The 21,317-nt window shown below is 34.4% G+C and overlaps 1 protein-coding gene across 7 annotated transcripts in view; it reads left to right on the top strand.

Annotated features, from left to right (window-relative positions):
• Positions 1-21,317, top strand: part of CCDC88A (coiled-coil domain containing 88A) — a 116,578-nt gene that overhangs the window by 21,187 nt on the left and 74,074 nt on the right. For all 7 annotated transcript variants that reach the window (XM_027555327.1, XM_027555326.1, XM_027555325.1 and 4 more), the window contains exons 3-6: positions 8,955-9,063; positions 14,581-14,650; positions 17,000-17,058; positions 19,725-19,808. In XM_027555327.1, the coding sequence (XP_027411128.1) occupies positions 8,955-9,063; positions 14,581-14,650; positions 17,000-17,058; positions 19,725-19,808 (322 nt within the window). The remainder of the gene's footprint in view (positions 1-8,954; positions 9,064-14,580; positions 14,651-16,999; positions 17,059-19,724; positions 19,809-21,317) is intronic.

Genomic DNA, 21,317 nt, shown 5'->3' with positions numbered 1-21,317 from the left:
ATTAGTTAAAGAGAATGATATCACATGTGTTTATTGGAATATTATGCATCTATTCCAAAGTATAATCTGAATTACGTATTGTCATGTAACAGTGGGCTTGTACTGTAAATTTGTGGGATTTTTGGTTTACGTACCTCTTCAGTAGAACTACTAAAATAGAATTTCTTAAATATTTTTCATGTGAATTAAATACCTAGATTTTTAAATAAAATAGTACTGTAATGAACTGGAGAGGGGAAGGAAATGAATCTTCTTTAGTTTAATTAATCACTATGAAAACAATCAGGAATATGCTCAAACAAAACAAAAAAGCAATGATTTATTGTACACATGGATTTTATAGATGACATTGCCGAAACCATTTTCTATTGGTATTGTCTTTGTTTTCTTGAGTAAGAGAAAAGATTGAAAGAGAGTAAAGGGAAGAATCTATGAGAGCCTAGGCAAATCACTACTTTGGACTTCAATTTTCTGATTTATAGTGAAACTAGATAATCTCTAAAGTATTTTGGGGGTCTAAATGTTATCATTTAGGGGATAGTTATAGGTGAGAGGTAATTTAAGAGAATTCAAATACAGAATAAGGAAAATAGGAATAAAACATGGAAGAAGACTAGAGAGAAAAGATACTTACTGAATGTCTGTGATTACAAATGAAATTTATGTACCTGTAGTATACCTAACATTTTTACTAGAGTTATTCCTACAGTCTTTTCCCAATTACAAATGTACTTTTCTCTACAGTGATAGCTTGACTAAACTAAGCCCTTATACATTAAGTAATAATATAGCTACAGTATGTATGTATAGTATGTAACTTACTGACAAAAAGTATACCAAGTTAGTTACATAAAACAGGATTTTCCCTTCAGCTGTCTGAATTTTTAACCATGACCTGACCTTACTGCTGTTTATCTTTTGTCTGCCATGACACATAATCTGACTTCTGCAATATAGTCTCCTTATTTTTGAGGGTAGCTAGTTCTGGTTGGTACCTTTACCTAAGAGATCTACTTTTCCACTTATACACCCATTTGCTTTGGGCTATTCATTGTTCATAATTTGCTTTAAGTATAAGTCAATCACAAGTCAGATTTATCTTACTTTTCTATTATTCTTAATTGTTCTGTATGTCTCAAATTGTAGTTTAGAACTGTGTTCTTCAACTGATCTTTGGGACACAAACCTTAGTAGGGAGTGTCTATTCAAGTCTGCCAAATGACTTTAGCTTGGAGAATGTCATCTCGTAACTCTTAATAGTAAGCAACAATTTTTAAAACTCTTTGCTTGCCATACATCAACATGAATCCACCACGGTTATACATGTGTTCCCCATCCTGAACCCCACCAATACATGTTGTAATTAGCCTGCAATTAAAATAAATAAATTTATATTAAAAAAAACCTCTTTGCTTGGTCTCAGATCATTTATTGTTTTTATCTATTTAAACATTTGCTTAGGATATATGCTGATTTTAGAGAATAATAAGATAATGTCCCTGCTGTCAGGGAGCTTACATTCTGGTGAGAAAGTAAAAGGCATGAAGGCAATTAGTATTGGAAGACCTATAATAGAATGGAGAAGGCACTGGCACGCCATTCCAGTACTGTTGCCTTGAAAATCCCATGGGTGGAGGAGCCTGGAAGGCTGCAGTCCATGGGGTCGCTGAGGGTCGGACACGACTGAGTGACTTCACTTTCACTTTTCACTTTCATGCATTGGAGAAGGAAATGGCAACCCACTCCAGTGTTCTTGCCTGGAGAATCCCAGGGACAGGGGAGCCTGGTGGGCTTCCGTCTATGGGATCGCACAGAGTCGGACACGACTGAAGTGACTTAGCAGCATGATAGAATGATGTACCAAACATGGGAATAGTAGTTACACTATGGGGTGGGGCTGATGGAGTAATAGTCTAGGATTGTGAGGACAATTCAGTGTTAAAGATGTAACAATGTAATATTCACTACATTAACACATTAAATGAGAAGAATCACATGGAAGTAGATGTTTGAGAAATTCACCAGTTAAGATAGTAAATAGGATTAGGAGGAACCTTAATTTGAAGGAGGGTGTTGATCAGAAAATGACGGTGAACATTAGGTATTTATGGCAAAACATTAAAAGCAGTCTCATGAAATTTGAGAAAAAAATAAGGATAGCTCTTATCTCCATTATTATTTGTTAATACAGTAAGTAAAAAACAGAAATGAGATATACAATTGGAAAGGAGATAAATTGTCATTTACTTAACATTTTTTCAGCTAGAACATCCAAGAAAATGAACTGAATAAACTAAATTTTAAAAGGTGGTTAATCAGAAGTGTTATATACAAAAACTACAGTTTTCCTGTTACACACTAGCAGTGACCAAGAAGACAGTGTGATAGAAAACAAATCCATTTCACACACAAAAACCCAAGGAAAAAAGCCTACTTAAATATGTAAATACCATTCTGCATAAATTTAGAAATTTTACTAATGTGAATGTATCAAATTCATTTTATTAATAAAATCACAATAAATCTCAACAAGCTTTTCATAGAATCTTAATAAATATCCTAAAACTCATAGAAAAGAGCAGCAAGCGTGACTAAGCAGGACAATTTACAAAACCAAAACAAAGGAGAAGGACTTGCTCTAACAGAATCAAGATGGCAATAAAGCCATAGTAATATTTAAAGGGTTTTGATGGCACAGGAATAGACAGATGGGTTAAAGAAACAGAATACATGCCAAAAGTATAGCTACACTTACATGGAAACCTAGTATAATCATAGAGATCAGTGGAAAACAATAAGCTCTTTAGTAATTGGTGTTGGGATAATTGATTATCAATATGTAAAAATTATAAACTACATTCTAGAGAACCTGTAAGAGCAGGTTTTCTAAAGGATTTCTAAAGATAAGAGAAATTTCTAAAGGATTTTCACCAACAAACAGGATTTCTAAAGATAAGAGAAATACACAAAAATTGACTGTATTTACATATCAGTAGTAATCTACTAGCAAATGTATTTTTAAAAATTACATTCACATTAACAGCAAAAACTGGAAGGAATTTATGAATATAGCTAATAAAAGCCCTTCCTAGAGAAAATTAAAAAGTGGTTTTGTAGTAAAAATTTTTAGTAAAAATTAAAAGTGGATCATATCAATGGATATGATCTCAAAGCACAGCAACAAAAGCAAAAATAGGCAATTAGGACTACAGTAAGCTAAAAAATTTATGCATAATTAAGGAAACAGTCAACAAAATGAAAAGGCAATCTATGATAGTTGTAAAAGAAGTTATATACTAATAGATTGTGATCACTGATAATTATGGGGAATCATAAGTGTATACTGATATAAACATACATAAATTGAAGATAGATGTAAATCAGATTATTGACATAGTTTCAAAGTATGCACAAAATAATTTCAAAAGGAAAATAGTGACTATCATGGAGAAAACTGGCAGATACCAATTTAATCAAGTGATAAAAGTGAATATTATCAGTAATGGGATAAAGTGAAATCATGTACCTCCTCTTAGCATGCACTGAGAACATCAGAGCATCTCTCCTGCATTTCTCCTGTCAAAGATGTAACCTGAACTTACTTATGAGCAGTATACAATTTAATCAGACAAACCCAATTGAAGGACATTCTATAAAAAATTGGCCTATAACTGGCCTATAACTTTTTAAAGTACATAGGTCATGAATTTCAAGGAAAGATAGAAACTGTTCCAACTGAAAGGGACTGAAGATTGTAATTCAGAATACTGAATGCAAAGTGTGGTTTTGAGCTAGATCCTTTTCCTATAAATCCATTCATAATTGGAGCAAATTTTAATGGATTCTAAAGATTGGATGATAGTAATTATATGATTGTTAATTTCCCAATTTTGATAGTTACATGTGTTTGTACAAGATAAATACTAAAATCTTTGTAGACTCTTGGGTATCAGGCCATCAGTTTATTCTCAAGTGGTTTAGGAAAAAAACTGTACTGTCCATGCAACTTTTTTGTTAATCTGTTGCCCCTTAGCTCCTTTAGTCTTCTTTGTTCATTTCAGGTGTTTTTTTTTTTTTTTTCTGTGTTTTTGGAATTTTTTTGTGTGTGTATGTCTTCAAATTCACTGATCTTTTGTAATAGTTTCTTATCTTCTATTACAGAAATACAGTAAAATTTTCATTTCAGATATTATATTTTTTAGCCTTAGAAGTTCCATTTGGGTTTTTAAAAATAGTTAACTTTTTTTTCACATAGTGTTTATTTTTTAAAAGTTCTTTAGTATATTCATAGTAGCTCTTCTGAAATCCTTGTTTGCTGTTTCCATGGTCTCTTAATTTCTGGGTCTGTTTCTGTTAACTGTTTCCATTTTCTTTCCTGTTCACAAATCACAGTATTTATTTATTTGTTTTGCTTCTTTGCATGTCTAGTAATTTTTTACTTTATGTTAGACATTGTGATTATTACATGGTGGTGTCTAGATCTTGTTCTTTAAGCAGTGATGAAGTTTGTTTTGGCAGGTTTTCAAGTTACTTGCAATCAGCTTGATCCTTTCTTTTCTCTTCTTTTTTTTCTTGCCACACCACATGGCATGCGGGATCTGAGTTCTCTGACCAGGGTTCAGTCCTTTGTCCCTTGTAGTGGAAGTTCAGATTCCTAACCACTGGACTGCCTGAGAATTCCCAGCTTGAGCCTTTCAATGCTTGTTTGCAAAGCTTTCTAAGGAGCTTCTGGAATAGCTTTTACTCATCTGCTAGTTTAGTTGCAAGATATGATTCTCCTGAGGACTCTACTGATGCCCTAGGTATTTATTCTGAGTGGTCAGAACTTAAATTTCTCTCTGCACTCTGTGAGCTTTGGGTGTTATCAAGTTTCCAGCTTTTCTGTACTTGTCCTCTGCTCAGCCTCCTGGAGTTTTAGGGTACATTTGTACAACTTAGTATTTAGTCAAAATCTTAAGGGCATATTTTGGGAGTTCTTTGTTTGTATAGCTTCCTTGTCTCTGGTTTTCTTTTCTGAAAATTTCAGTTTTTTAATTCCCCTAAACTTTGTCTCCCTGAGTTCAGGGAGACGTGGGCTACCCTTCCTTGTGTCTCATTCTGGAAAGTACTTACTGTTTCATTAGAGAGAGCTTTGCTAGAGATTATAGTCTTGTATTATTTGGTGTCCAAAGTCTGAAATTAGTTACTGTATGTTTTGTCCAGTTTCTAATTCTTTATGGCAAAGGGCAAATTTGGTGCTAACTGTTCCTCCCTATATGATGTTTTAGCTGAGTTTTAATTGTATTATTTTCTCATCTAGTACTATGAGCAATCTCAGTGTACACAGTTGAGCTGATCCAGTATCAGGGATTGACAGTGTAAATGTGATTAAAAAACAGAAGGATTAGTGTTGAGAGTGCTGGCAAGAGAATAGTTGAAGTAAAGCAGTAGTTCTCACAGTACAGTTTGAGGGTCCTTTCAGAGAGTCCACAGGCTCTGTCTACTTTTAACTGTCTGTGTGATGCTGATTTCTTTTTGTATATATATATAATTTTTTATTGATTTATTTTTGGCTGTGCTGGGTCTTTGGTGCTGCATGGACTTTTCTCTAGTTGCAGTGAGTGGGCTTCTTACTATCTTGGTTTATCTTGTAGCAGAGCAGGGGCTCCAGGCACACGAGCTTCAGTGGTTGCAGCACACGGGCTCATTGTTGCAATTCCAGGGCTCTGGAGTGCAAGCTCAGTAGTTGTGGCACACGGGCTTAAGTTGCTCTGCAGCATGTGGGATCTTCCCGTACCAGGGATTGAACCCATGTCTCCTACTTTGACAGGCGAATTCTTTACCACTGAGCCACTGGGGAAGCCCCTTATTTCTTCATATACATGAACCAAAATAACAGAAACAGTAGATGGAATGCAGAAGCAAAGATGAACATCAGCCCTCCCCTTTTTTAACATTAAGCTAGATATTAAAGAGATATGTAAAAATAGTAAAACAGTGCCAGTCCTCTCAATAAAATTTTTTTTGGTTTGGTGTTTATAAGCATGTAATGGGTTTATTTTGTTTTTTAATGAGTCAATAAGTAAACAAATGTGAAATTTTCTGTTTTATTTTCTGGTATGGTAAATATTGATAAATGTAACCCACAAAAGAATTGCTGAAATAAAGCACCATAGAGTGCGGTCTAGGGAAGGAACTGAAGGCATCAGGAGTACAATAGACTGTGTAAAAAAGGGAAGGATTAAGGAATGAGAAGTGTTTGTTCAATTCCTATTCTCTACTGGGTTAGTGTCAGTCTTCTCTGCATTCTCCTGTGGAGGTACCTGCACTTAAAGTCTGTAATCATGGGTTAATACTCTGTCCCAGCAACTTCTTAGATTTCTGCTTTATGATATTCTGCACTCAGCCCTTGCATAGGGACATTTCACCTGGCAATGTCATTTTCTAGCTTGACCTCCTTGTCCTAATGAGGAACTAGATCTTCACTAATGTTCTGGCATTAACTTATACCCTTCTGTTCTAGTACCACCCCTTTTACTTAAATTTCCTATTCTTTAAAAAAAAAAACAACTTTAATTAAAAATTTTTATTTTCTTCACCTTTATTGACATATAGTTGACAAAATTGTAATTATTTAAAGTGTACGTAGTGGTGGCTTTATGTATGTGTACATGTGAGTGGATTCCCACCATCTAATTAATTAATACATCCATCACCTCACATTTTTAACTGTGTGTCAGAACATTTAAGTTCCACACTCTCAGCAAATTTCAATTATTTAATATAGTGGTTACCATGTTTTTCATTACATCTTCAGGCCTTATTCATCTTATAGCTGAAATTTTATACCCTTTTACCAACCTCTCCCTCTCTCCACCCAACTCTCCCATCCCCAGATGCTGGCAAGTGTTTTTCTACTATTTCTATGAATTTGACATTCTTTTAAAAATTATTTTATTTATTTTAATTGGAGGATAATTTCTTTACAGTATTGTGAAGGTTTTTGCCATACATCGACATGAGTCAGCCACGGGTATACATGTGTCCCCCGATCCCGAACCCTGCTCGAACCTCCCTCCTCACCCTGTCCCTCCAGGTTGTCCCAGAGCACTGGCTTTGGGTGCCCTGTTTCATGCATCTAACTTGGCACTGGTCATCTGTTTTACATATGGTAATATACACGTTCCAGTGTTATTCTCCCAAATCATCCCACCCTCGCCTTCTCCCAGAGTCCAAAAGTCTGTTCTTTACATCTGTGTCTCTTTTGCTGCCCTGCATGTAGGATCATTGTTACTGTCTTTATAAATTCCATATATATGTGGATTTGTGTTTCTCATTCTGACTTACTTCACTCTGTATGAGTTTGACTTTTTTTTTTATTTCACATATAAAGAAGAACATACAGTATTTCCATCTCTTTCTAGGTTATTTCACTTAGCATGACCCCCTCAAGTTTCATCCATATTTTCACAAATGGAAGGATTTCCTTCTTTCTCATGTCTGAATAATATTCTGTCTGTGTGCATGCTAAGTCACCTCAGTCTTATCCGACTCTTTGCGACCACGTGGACCATAGCCCACCAGGCTCCTCTGTCCATGGGATTCTCCTGGCAAGAATACTGGAGTGGGATGCTGTGTCCTCCTCCAGGGGATCTTCCTGACTCTTGGATTGAACCTGTGTCTCTTAAGTCTCCTGCATTGGCAGGCATGCTCTTTACCACTGGTACCACCTAGGAAGTCCCTCTATCTGTGTATGTACCTGTGTGTGTCTGTATGTGTATTTCATATGTTTTGAATCCACTTATCTGTTGTAGGACATTTGGGTTGTTTCTATATCTTGGCTATTGTAAATAATGCTGCAGTGAATATAGGAGCACCATTATCTCTTTGAAATCTTGTTTTTATTCCTTTGTTTTTTATACCCAGAAATGGGATCGCTAGATCATATGGTAGTTCTGTTTTTAAGTTTTTGAGGAACTTTCACAGTGGTTGAATGAGTGTATTCTCAAAAGCAGTGCACAAGGGGTCATTTTCTTCACATCCTTACCTACCCTTATCCCTTTTCTTTTAATAACTGTGATTCCAACAGGTATGAGGTAATACTTCTTTGTAGTTCTGATTTGCATTTTCCTGATTCTTGACCATCTGTATGGTGTTTTTTTTTTTTTTGAAAAATGCCTGTTCAGTTCCTCTGCCTATTTTAAAATCATTTTCACTAGTGAGGTGTATAAATACTTTGTATATTTTGAACATTAACCCCATTAAATAAATGATTTGTACATATTTTCTCCCATTGAATTATGTACCTTATCATTTTTTCTGTATCCTTTGCTGTCCAGAAGCTTTTTAGTATGATGTAGTCACACCTGTTTATTTTTGCTTTTATTGCCTTTGCTTTTGGTGTCATTGAATTTATTTCTTAACCATGTCCTACCTTTTATTCATTTTCAGCTTATGCTACTTTACAATCATTCATTCCTATGCTTTTATTAAATCTACAAAGTTTATCCAAGATGAAAGTGATATCTTGTGTCATGACTTCACTCTTTAATTTCTCTGGGACATTGCCTGCTCAAGTATAGTCCTCGTTTGCCACTGAGAAGATACAACATTTATTATTAGTCTAAATTTACATTATTGATTTAAATAGATTTATTTTGGGTAGTGGAAGTATATATATTCAAAGGAAATAAAATGTTATTAATTTCAAGAAAGATGAAGAGACAAAATGAGAATGAAGTGCAACATCTGACTTATATTTTACCACTGTCTCTGAAATATCAGATGCATTTATATTAAAACCACAGGATACATGTCAAAATAATCATGTGTCCTTTTGGATCATCTGTCAATGAAGATGAATACACAGTTTGTTTATAGAAAAAATGTATTTTTTGATTATTTTTAGTCATCTATAAATTAATAGGTATATTTCAATATAATTTTTAAAGTATTCCTTTTTTTATTTCTTACAGTAATCCTAAATCAGAGAGTCAGAGAGTAAATAAAAAAGTCAACAATGATGCTTCACTTAGAATTCATAATCTGTCCATTTTGGTGAGACAGATAAAATTTTATTACCAGGTAAGTAGTTCTTTTTTTAATCTAATATTTTAATAACTGCTTTCATAATCACATTTTTGTGTTGCTATTAGTCACCTAATATATACTAAAGGCTTATTATATACCAGGTATTGGTCTATTTGTTGCAGGTAGAGTAGTCATAACAGTTTGTTTCTTATGCAGTGTTAAAGATACAAACATGTACTTCATAATTATCAAATTTACAAATAATTATTCTATGATTTTTTAAATTTCCTGATAGTTTGTATAGTGAAACACTTTAGGTGCAAATCAGTTTAGCATTGTTTTATTATTCTGGAGAAATTACACTGTTTATAATTGTTTCTACATGTTTTTCTATATACTGCTTTAAAATTTTTCACCCTACTTCTGTTTTTTTTGGAAACTGCTCTTGAAATTGTACTTTTTATTCTTTTCATAGCAAAGGCCAAAAGTAATCAGTAGCTTACTCTTTTTATGCAATAGTATTATGACCGTAGTTCAGTTCAGTTTCAGTTCAGTCGCTGAGTCGTGTATGACTCTTTGCGACTCCATGAACCACGGCACACCAGGCCTCCCTGTTCATCACCAACCCCCTGAGTCCACAAAACCCGTGTCCATTGAGTTGGTGATGCCATCCAACCATCTCATCCTCTGTTGTCCCCTTCCCCTCCTGCCCTCAATCTTTCCCAGCATCAGGGTCTTTTCTAACGAATTGGCTCTTTGCATCAGGTGACCAAAGTATTGGAACTTCAGCTTCAGCATCAGTCTTTCCAATGAATATTCAGAATTGATTTCCTTTAGGACTGTTTTGATTTCCTTGCAGTCCAAGGGACTCTCAAGAGTCTTCTCCAACACCACAGTTCAAAAGCATCAATTCTTCAGCACTCAGCTTTCTTTATAGTCCAACTCTCACATCCATACATGACCACTGGAAAAACCATAGCCTTGACTAGACGGACCTTTGTTGGCAAAGTAATGTCTCTGCTTTTTAATATACAGTCTAGGTTGGTCATAATTTTCCTTCCAAGGAGTAAGCGTCTTTTAATTTCATGGATACAATCACCATCTGCATTGATTTTGGAGCCCAGAAAAATCAAGTCAGCCACTGTTTGCACTGTTTCCCCATCTATTTCCCATGAAGTGATGGGACTGGATGCTATCATCTTAGTTTTCTGAATGTTGAGCTTTAAGCCAACTTTTTCAGTCTCCACTTTCACTTTCATCAAGAAGCTTTTTAGTTCTTCTTCACTTTCTGCCATAAGGGTGGTGTCATCTGCATATCTGAGGTTATTGATATTTCTCCCGGCAGTCTTGATTCCAGCTTGTGCTTCCTCCAGCCCAGTGTTTCTGCATATAAGTTAAATAAGCAGGGTGACAATATACAGCCTTGACATACTCCTTTTCCTATTTGGAACCAGTCTGTTGTTCCATGTCCAGTTCTAACTGTTGCTTCCTGACCTGCATACAGGTTTCTCAAGAGGCAGGTAAGGTGGTCTGGTATTCCCATCTCTTAAAGAATTTTCCACAGTTTCTTGTGATCCACATAGTCAAAGGCTTTGGCATAGTCAATAAAGCAGAAATAGATGTTTTTCTGGAACTCTCTTGCTCTTTTGATGATCCAGCAGATGTTGGGAATTTGATCTCTGGTTCCTCTGCCTTTTCTAAAACCAGCTTGAACATCTGGAAGTTCACGGTTCACGTATTGCTGAAGCCTGGCCTGGAGAATTTTGAGCATTACTTTACTAGTGTGTGAGATGAGTGCAATTGTGCGGTACTTTGAGCATTCTTTGGCATTGCCTTTCTTTGGGACTGGAATGAAAACGGACCTTTTCCAGTCCTGTGGCCACTGCTGAGTTTTCCAAATGTGCTGGCATATTGAGTGCAGCCCTTTCACAGCATCATCTTTCAGGATTTGAAATAGCTCAACTGGAATTCCATCACCTCCACTAGCTTTGTTCGTAGGGATGCTTCCTAAGGCCCACTTGACTTCACATTCCAGGATGTCTGGCTCTAGGTGAGTGATCACACCATCATGACTATCTTGGTCGTGAAGATCTTTTTTGTACAGTTTCTGTGTATTCTTGCCACCTCTTCTTAATATCTTCTGTTAGGTCCATACCATTTCTGTCCTTTATCGAGCCCATCTTTGCATGAAATGTTCCCTTGGTATCTCTAATTTTCTTGAAGAGATCTCTAATCTTTCCTGTTCTATTGTTTTCCTCTATTTGTTTGCATTGATCGCTGAAGAAGGCTTTCTTATCTCTCCTTGCTATTCTTTGAAACTCTGCATTCAAAGGGGTATATCTTTCCTTTTCTCCTTTGCTTTTCGCTTCTCTTCTTTTCACAGCCATTTGTAAGGCCTCCTCAGACAGCCATTTTGCTTTTTTGCATTTTCTTGGGGTTGGTCTTGATTCCTGCTTCTGTACAATGTCACGAACCTCCATCAGTTCATCAGGCACTCTGTCTATCAGATCTAGTCCCTTAAATCTATTTCTCACTTCCACTGTATAATCATAAGGGATTGATTTAGGTCATACCTGAATGGTCTAGTGGTTTTCCTCACTTTCTTCAGTTTAAGTCTGAATTTGGCAATAAGGAGTTCATGATCTGAGCCATAGTCAGCTCCTGGTCTTGTTTTTGCTGACTGTATAGAGCTTCTCCATCTTTGGCTGCAAAGAATATAATCAGTGTGATTTTGGTGTGGATATCACCATTTGGTGATATCCACGTGTAGAGTCTTCTCTTGTGTTGTTGGAAGGGGGTGTTTGCTATAACCAGTGCGTTCTCTTGGCAGAACTCTTATTAGCTTTTCCCTGCTTCATTCTGTACTCTAAAGCCAAATTTGCCTGTTACTCCAGGTGTGTCTTGACTTCCTACTTTTGCATTCCAGTCCCCTGTAATGAAAAGGACATCTTTTTTGAGTGTTAGTTCTAGAAGGTCTTGTCGGTCTTCATAGAACCGTTCAACTTCAGCTTCCTCAGCGTTACCGGTTGGGGCATAGACTTGGATTACTGTGATATTGAATGGTTTGCTTTGGAAACAAACAGAGATCATTCTGTTGTTTTTGAGATTGCATCCAAGTACTGCATTTCTTTTTTGTTGACTCTCTTGTTGACTATAATGGCTAATCCATTTCTTCTGAGGGATTCCTGCCCGCAGTAGTAGATATAATGGTCATCTGAGTTAAATTCACCCATTCCAGTCCATCTTAGTTCGCTGATTCCTAGATTGTTGATGTTCACTCTTGCCATCTCCTGTTTGACCACTTCCAATTTGCCTTATTTCAGCCATTCCCCGTTAGAGTTTTTAAGCTCTTCTTGTCTTGTATTTTAGTTCTTTTTAAACCCCATTAATTAAATATTAAGCATACTGTTAAATAAATCAAGTCAGTGTTCTTTTTGATCCAGTCACATAGTTTCCTTTTTTCCTCTACATGGTTTTCTGTTGTATCTCAGATCTGCCCTGATACTGCTTTCTTCCTGAAGTACATCCTTTAGTTGTTTGTGTGGAAAAGGCTCGTTGATAGTAATGTTTATCAGTGTTTGTCTGAAAATGCATTTCTTTCATCCTTGTTCTGAAAAGATAGTTTCATTGGGTATGTAGTGATTGGTTAATAATTACTTTTCTCTCAGTGCTTTTGCGGGTTTTTACCTTCTCTCTCTAAAAGAACAAAAAGAATTCTGGAACTATATACTCAACAAAATCATAAAAAATGAGAAAAAAATAAGAACAAGGAAACTAAAAATTACAATTAATTTGACATTTATTTAAGTCCATTTAGCTGTTATATACTTGGCTATAGCATGTTTATCTTGAGATAACTTGCTTTTAACTTGAAAATTCACTTATTAAATACCCCCAAACTCAGTAGTATCTGTTGGAGTAAGTGATTATAGCAGTTTTTGACACTTATTTTTAATATTCTTAACAATATTTACATAATATTTTAACTGTATTCTTTATTGTGTTCAGCATATACTAAATATGTACTTTAAATGTGTGCATATTTTTGGTGTTAGTTTTTTTAAGAACTAGTGAATATAATACTGAAGAAAAAATTTTATAACTTTCTTATACATATCTGTAACAAATTATAGATAAAAGATCAATTCTAACTAGCCTCTGGTATCATGCTGTTCTCTGGCTATAAGAAAACACTTGTAGATCACACAGTTTTTTAAAAGCAATACAAATTAGGTTTTCATGGTTATTTGCTTCTTTGTCATAGTATTAAAGTAAAGAATGATTCCGAAAGAAATAATTATTTCTTTTCTATTATTTTCTGAGGAAAAAATTATTCCTCAGCAGCTAATATGTCTGTGTAGTGAAAGCCCAATAGTTAAGCACTTATTAGTATTTAATATTGCAAAGATTCAGTATTACCACATTACAGTGATCAATCTGTAGTCTCTTTCTTCCCAGACTCTTTGTAGTGTGTCATTGTTGGTGGTTGTAATGGTAGACATGGTGTGTTCTTTCATTTGCTCAAAGAACAGAAGATGCATCCTGGGTATATAAATAAAATGAGTAATTCGGAAGCATTCAGTTCTTTCTGAATCATTCTCTACCATCAAAATTTGTATATATTCTTGTCATAAAAAGTTTGACAGAAGTCAAAGGGAGTGAAACATCTGTTTTTGATAGGAGATAAATAATGATTCGCTGAGGAAGAATCATTCACTTTTTTGAAAATGATCATAAGATAGGATTTTAATGAACTAACTGGCTTTCTTAATTTTACTATCAGTTGTTTTTTTAGTTCTCTTAGAAGTAGTAAAAAATAAAACAACAAAAAGTACACATACTTGAATTTTTATTGAAGAAGCTTGTTTAATTATCTTATACCTAAAATTCAGTTCAACTTGGACATTTTTGTTTTATGGACATCTAATATTATAATTTTAGTTATTTAAGTCATTAACTTATAGTTACAACAGATTTAAGACTTTAGTTACCTTTTTTTCACATTTTGTAAGCTTTTTAATTGCAGTATACCAGTGTAGGTATCAGAGAAGGCAATGGCAACCCACTCCAGTACTCTTGCCTGGAAAATCCCATGGATGGAGGAGCCTGGTAGGCTGCAGTCCATGGGGTCGCAAAGAGTTGGACACAACTGAGCGACTTCACTTTAACTTTTCACTTTCATGCATTGGAGAAGGAAATGGCAACCCACTCTAGTGTTCTTGCCTGGAGAATTCCATGGACGGGGGAGCCTGGTGGGCTGCAGTCTATGGGGTTGCGAAGAGTCAGACACAACTGAGCGACTTCACTTTCACTTTTCACTTTCATGCTTTGGAGAAGGAAATGGCAATCCACTCTAGTGTTCTTGCCTGGAGAATTCCATGGACGGGGGAGCCTGGTGGGCTGCCGTCTATGGGATCGCACAGAGTCGGAAGCGACTGGAGCAACTTGGCAGCAGCAGCAGCAGTGTAGGTATAGCATGCCTAAGAGATGTGCAAATGGTAAGTTATAGCTTGTTGAGTAATAACCCTGTCAGCTTTTCTCATACGCCAGCCTTTGTGTATCTTTTTATAGGAGACTTTGCAGCAGTTGATCATGATGTCATTGCCAAATGTCTTAATCATTGGCAAAAATCCCTTTTCTGGTAAGTATTAAAATTAGCATAATTTGATAATAAAGATAATACCATCTTTGTGTAGTGTTGTAATGCTTACTAAGATCTTGATTATTTCCATTAACACACTACGTTTTTCATCAGTCTGTAGGGAAAGTTGGAGGTGATAATCCATTCTGTATAGAGAAAATGAACAGAATATTTGTAAGTTGTAGCAGAATCAGACAAGCATAACTAAGCATTGACCTACCAAATTGATACTTTTCTGTGATGATTTTTAGTGCCTTAAAGATAAGTATGGAAGATAAGTACAGTAGTTAAAAGCTTAGAAAAATATAAGCTTTCAAAAGAAGTGATTTAGAAGTGACTTCTAGGATTCTGTTCACTCTGTTCCGGGTGTTTGCTTTGGGCTTCCCAGGTGGCGCTGGTGGTAAAGAACATGTCTGTCAATGCTAGAGATATAAGATATGAGGGTTTGATTACTGGGTGGAAAAGATGCCCTGGAGAAGGAAAGGTAGCCCACTCTAATATTCTTGCCTGGAGAATCCCATGGACAGAGGAGCTGGGTGGACTACAGTCCATAGAATTGCAGAGTCGGACATGACTAATTAGCCACACACGCACCATTGCCAGAGTTGTTTGAATCTAAGGTTTTACTGATTAATTCCCAAGTGGTGCTAGTAGTAAACAATCCACCTGCCGAAGCAAGAGAAGAGTTCTATTCCTGGGTTGGGAAGGTCCCCTGGAGGAGGAAATGGTAACCCAGTCCAATATTCTTACCTGGAAAATCCCATGGACAGAGGAGCCTGGCAGGCTATAGTTCATGGGGCCACAAAGAGCTGGACATGACTGAGCATGCATACACATTTTCTAATTTATATTAAACTACTTTTGAATGGAAAAAAGATGAGAAATAGTTTCTTAGATCATTTAAATTATTTTCTTCAAAGTTTCTTCCCTTTACCAGATTTTAATTGTGACATGTTCAGGGTTTTAATTTTTGAACAATTGGGAAAATTAACAGCTACCTAACAGTTTCAACAAAGGACTTAATTCTTACAGGCTACATGTAACCCAAATCAAGTATATCTTCTCCAGTTCCGACCTTCAGTCAAAACAAAGATAAAACCAAAATAAAAACTAAATGCAGGCAGCTGGTTTTGTTGAGGAAACTACCCATTAAATGGGGGTGAATTAGGAGGTTATGTGCTCTTTCAAGACATTCTGGAATGTTTAAATATACAAATAAAAAATGAAAAAGTGTTGTATGTAGAATGAAATTGTTTTCAATTCCACATATATTTAGGATTTACTTACCAAGTTAGAGGGACCAGGAATATAAAGAAAATGGTTTATGTTCTGGAGGATCTTGTGTTTTGGTGGGTGATAAACAGATTACTGGGTCATGTAATAATTAATGCAAAATAGATGTAAAAATGTTAAGACTTATAAAATATGGAGCTATTGATTATTCTTAAAGTTGGCAAATTAGTGAGGGTTGGAGACCACTGGTATTTGGGTCAAGGAAGACTACACAGAGATGTAAGAGCTGTGCATATTATTGTGATTAGTAAGTAGTTCATTAGAGGAGAGGGGTAGCGATGAAAGACAGGCAGAGGGAGTAACAGAAGTTATGGCAGTGGCATGTGTATTTATGTATATTTAGGGAAGGGTGATTAGTGTAGCTAAGAAGGTTTCATGGAGAGTAGGAGGAATTATTTGAAAAGAAAATTTGGACTGACTTGTAGACAGATTGGCTTGATGGTGAAATTCTGGAGTGACTCAGTATTTTAAGAAAATTTGGATTGAATACTGTTGGACAGTGAATATACTTTCCAGCTCTGTTACAGACCATTACTTTTATCCTGCTTGTTATATACCTTTATTTTACCAGCCTCACTGTAACTGACATTTAAGATTTTGATTCTGATGACTCTACATAATGGAAAAGCCATTTAAATTTTATAGGTAGATGAATCATATAAGATAGGTGTTTCAGAAAAAAAAGCCAGTAGGCCTAAAAGAAGCCAAACTTATTCGGGACCATTTTGGCTGACTCTGGCATGTCTCTATAGCAGCAGTTCTTAATTTGGTATCCTGTTGTAATATAATAATTTATGGAGAAGTAGTGGATTTACAGTTAGCATCCTTTATCACATAGAGCTTTGAAAGCTTTTTTATCTGTACTGCAGCCTTTCAAATTTGAGATCCTTGCACATTTCTTCTGCTGTTACGATATTGTGCACATAAAGAGCTGCTCTTTTGAATTCACTGTACTTAGAAACTTAATTCCTTGATCAAGTTGTGAATACCATTTTACCACTATCACAAAGTTGAACTTAAGTAAAATGTTGTACCTAGTAATTATTTTCATTTCAGAACAAGGCACAGAAGAAGTTAAAAAATTGCTTTTGCTTTTACTGGGTTGTGCAGTTCAGGTAAGTTAAAATATTTCATATTTTTATTTTAATAAGTTTTTGTAAATTTTTGAGGCTCTACTTTCTGAAAGACTTAAAGGATGGGCCTTTGCTGTTCAGAGTCCATGTTAGAAATTTTAACATATCTGTATAAGCTAAGGAGATTCTGAAGAAAAACACTTTTTGTTACTTTATTTCAAATTTATTTATAAATTTGTCATATATGTCAAATATGACACTATTTGTCAGATAGTCATATATGATAGCATAAATTATGTTTATGTTAATTTAATTCTTTTAATTTAATTAAAATTAATTTTTTTTAAAATACTGAGGCTTTTAAAGACCCCAGTCTTGACAGGTTCCCTAAAGGTACCCTGAAAACCTCTCCCAAAACATCCTTATGACTTATGCGTGTATGTGTATGTGTTATTGAAGGGAAGAGGAGTGATGATCAAAAGGCAGAAATTATGAAGTCTCAGTCATCTGCTGGCTTAGAAGTTAGTTACTGTAATAGAATTAGAAATCTCTTCAGTGCCCATAACACTTTAAGAACTGTATATAAAGAAAAAAGAGCTTAATTTTAGTGGAAAAAGTTTGCTAATGCTTATTTAGTCTTCATGTGAGTCTTTATAATTGGAAGTAAAACTATTTGTAGTTCTGTTTTTAACACCAGACTTTTTATGCTCTAGAACTGGACTGTCAGTAGAATAGCCACTAGCCACATGTTGCTGTTTAAGCTTAAATTAATTACAGTTAAATAAAATTACAATCTCAATTGCTCATTTGCACTAGTTACATTTCAATACTCAGCCATAGGTAGCTCTTGAGTACTGTGTAGGACAACACTGATTTTCTGATTTTTCAGTTTCAAAATTTCTGTCTTCTCATTCTGTTTTCCATCTTGGTACTCTCTCCTTTCTAGCCTTCAAGAACCTATCAACTTCATCCTATATTCTTTAAGAAAGTCTAGCCTGTTTATTCTTTAAGAAAGTCTAGCCTTCTTAAAACTTCTAAAGTTTGAATAGAGGTGAGATTTAGTACAAATTTTAGGTATTTTAAGGGTAAAGGAAGAATTCTCATTGATTTGTGTTGAGATTGTGTTAAAGGGTGAGCTTTTAAAGATAGTATAAATATAAACAGTGGCTCTAGGACTTAGAAAAGGGAACTGTAGTATATGTTTAATTTAAACCTAAATCAGCCAGAGGTATGGCAGTTGAATTATGACTCTTCATGGAGTCATAGTTATTATAACCCTGGCATTTAATGTATGCTCATTGGCTCAAACTATTGGGCAACACTTTTGGAAGCATAAAATTTAAAAATTGGGGTTACCATACCTAAAAAGTTATTTTATATATGCTACAAAGGTACTATCTGAAAGTCATTCTTAATTGTTCTCACTATGCCTGTCAGATATTAGTCAGTAGACCAAAAATCTTGTTTTTAAACCTGGTAATTTTTATCACATGTTCCCCAAAACTCTGACTTCCTCGTTACAACTGAAAACTTTACATTTCTTGTAATTTAATTTTAAATATTTTTGTATTATCCTATTAATTTTGTTTTTATAGGATGAGGAACTTTCTGCACTGATAGAAATGTGCTTAATTAAGTTAAATTGTGTGGCAATAGAAATAGAATATTATAATGTAATATGTAGAGTATAAATCAGAACCTTACTAAGTTTCTTATTGACCAAAGACCCAATTTTTCTTTTTTGAGTTTAGTGCCTTCTAGTGAGTTCAGTAATTGGCCCAAAAGATGCAACTAAGCTAGACAAGGCAGTGCTGTCTATTTTGTATGCACTTCTCATTTGATAGCTGTAAAAATACAGTTACACAAACAGTTGGATTACAGTATAAGAGATGTCGAGGGAAGACAGAATAAAACAGTAAGATGCATGTTAAGCTCTTATTCAGTACTGATTGGAAAGGAAAAGATAAGGTTTGCATTATAACATTTTTAGTTTATATCAAGATTTTTTTAACGTACACAATGAAGAATTGCTGCCTTTATTCCACTTGCTACATGTGTACTTGTATATACATTCTTAAATTTTGCCCCGGTAACTTTTTGTTAGAAACAGATCAAATATTTATTGTATTATCTTACATGTTTTGAACTGGGCCACAAAAAGAGATTTCTTTCATTGAGACTGATAGGATAAAGATGTGAGAATGAATTGTAAGCTTGAAGTAAAAATTGCTTAGAATTTTTTTTTTCCAAGAAGAAAGGCTGTGTTGTTTGATGACAGCCAAAGACTGACTGAGCATTTTGGCTATATTCCGAATTCTGCCACTGACTCACTGTGTTTTTTGGCAAGTAACTTATCCTCCCTGAAACAAGTTCTTGATTCTTTATTTCTCTGTTTGTAAAGTTAGCATAATAATATTGTACTGACCTCACATGAGTTGTGTAATGATTACCTGCTTTAGAACTTTTCAGCATACAAGTAATACGGATTTTCAGTACCTTAGTTTTTAAATAAATATTTCTAAATTTTAATCTTTTTATTAGGTAAGTATATTAGAGAGATCATTTAAATGCAAAACAAAACCCTCATTGTGCTGTTTAAACCCTCATTGTAGCCAAGCTTTTTAGCCTAATGAGTTTTTACTTATTTACAACATATTAACAACTACACCCTATAAAGTATGAGTGATTGTTCTATTCATTTCCCTTAGTGTCAGAAAAAAGAAGAATTTATTGAAAGAATTCAAGGTTTAGATTTTGATACGAAAGCAGCAGTTGCCGCACATATTCAAGAGGTAATAATCTGTATAAAATGTTTATGTGTTTTTTATGAAGCTCATCATACATTATATTTGTGTATCTCCCCAAATACTTAAAGTCATAACTTAAGCAAGAATAAATAAAAATCAAATATAGATGCACTCTGCTTTTAGGCAAATCGTCCTCTTTTCTTTAGACATAGCTTCTTAAGTGAATCATCTATAATGGCACAGTGCTGACTACAGATGTACTGTTGACTTTATCCATAGGGATATAGGCAGAAAGTGCTATCTGAGGAATGTATATTTCTTTGTTAGACAGCATAGCATGCATGATATAGTGAATGGAAACAGCATAAAGTGGATCACTGGCTGTAATTCAAATTAAAATGAGCTAAGGTAATGTATTATGTCACTCCAGTGATTTTGTTTTAATGAATGGGCACAGCAGAATTTCTATTCAAGATATTGCTTGAATTATAAATACATTAGTGATTTGTAACATCCATGTAAAAGCTAAATATAGGACATAATGTGCAATGTCAAATAATTGAAGTTAATATTTGTTAAGTTTTTTTTTTAAGCTGTTTGTGCTTTTTTAAAAGCTATTTCTGCATCTTCTTGTCTTGGGCTTTTAATCTTGTATACTTATTAGTTTTTAGAACTACAGTGTGTTAAATTTTACATGTTGATTAGAGAGAACTAAGGAAATGGAAGGGGGAAGAGTTGTATTTAAATAATCTCTATTTAAATCACTTTGTGTTCCATATGTTATCTTTTCTGTTAGTTAATGTTCATAGAACTCTGCTTTCTTGTCAGTAATATGGTCAACAGTAAGCATATTAGTACATAACAAGATACAGTTTTGTTGGTAGTTTCCCTTTATATATATGTTTCCATTAGCTTTGTGATTTGTATTTTATTTTGAATAAATGTTGAGTGCCACACGTTACTGAATTTGCCACCATTCTTGAAAGTGTTATTTTTCTGTTTATTGTGAAAATTAAAGCAAAATATCAGAATCACAGTGAGAAATGGAAAACAAGAAATAAGTATTTCACTTATATAACTTCTCCATTCTTTTAAAAATCTTTATTAGGAGTCCTTTTCTCCTAAGGTGCTATGATAGTGTCACCTCAGAAACTGTAAAAACTTTGCTTTTCAAGAATAAAATTGCAATAATATTATATAGTATAGGATTAGAAAAAACTTTTGCTTTTGATTTCAGTTACAATTAATTTAGTCTTATCTAAGGAAATGATCAATTGATTCTATTAAAACAGTTGTCAGAAGTAATAGTATTACCTTTCCTTAGGAATGCCTTGAATTAAATCTTATTTTTTAGTTAGAAGGTAAAAATAAATTCATTTAAAGACTATATTTAGTGAAAATAATTTTTAGTAGAAGCTTTTTCAGCATTCGTTAATTTGAAATGTTTTTATACATGTTTACTTTTCATATTTTTATTATATGGGATATATAATATTTAACCTAATGTACTAAGATTTATTTTTAAGTATTAACTATTTAAAAGTTGTTTATTTT

This window comes from Bos indicus x Bos taurus, chromosome 11 (assembly GCF_003369695.1).
Source record: "Bos indicus x Bos taurus breed Angus x Brahman F1 hybrid chromosome 11, Bos_hybrid_MaternalHap_v2.0, whole genome shotgun sequence".
Lineage (NCBI taxonomy): Eukaryota > Metazoa > Chordata > Mammalia > Artiodactyla > Bovidae > Bos > Bos indicus x Bos taurus.
Note: the sequence above shows the minus strand (reverse complement) of the source record. Positions and strands in the feature narration are given on the sequence as shown.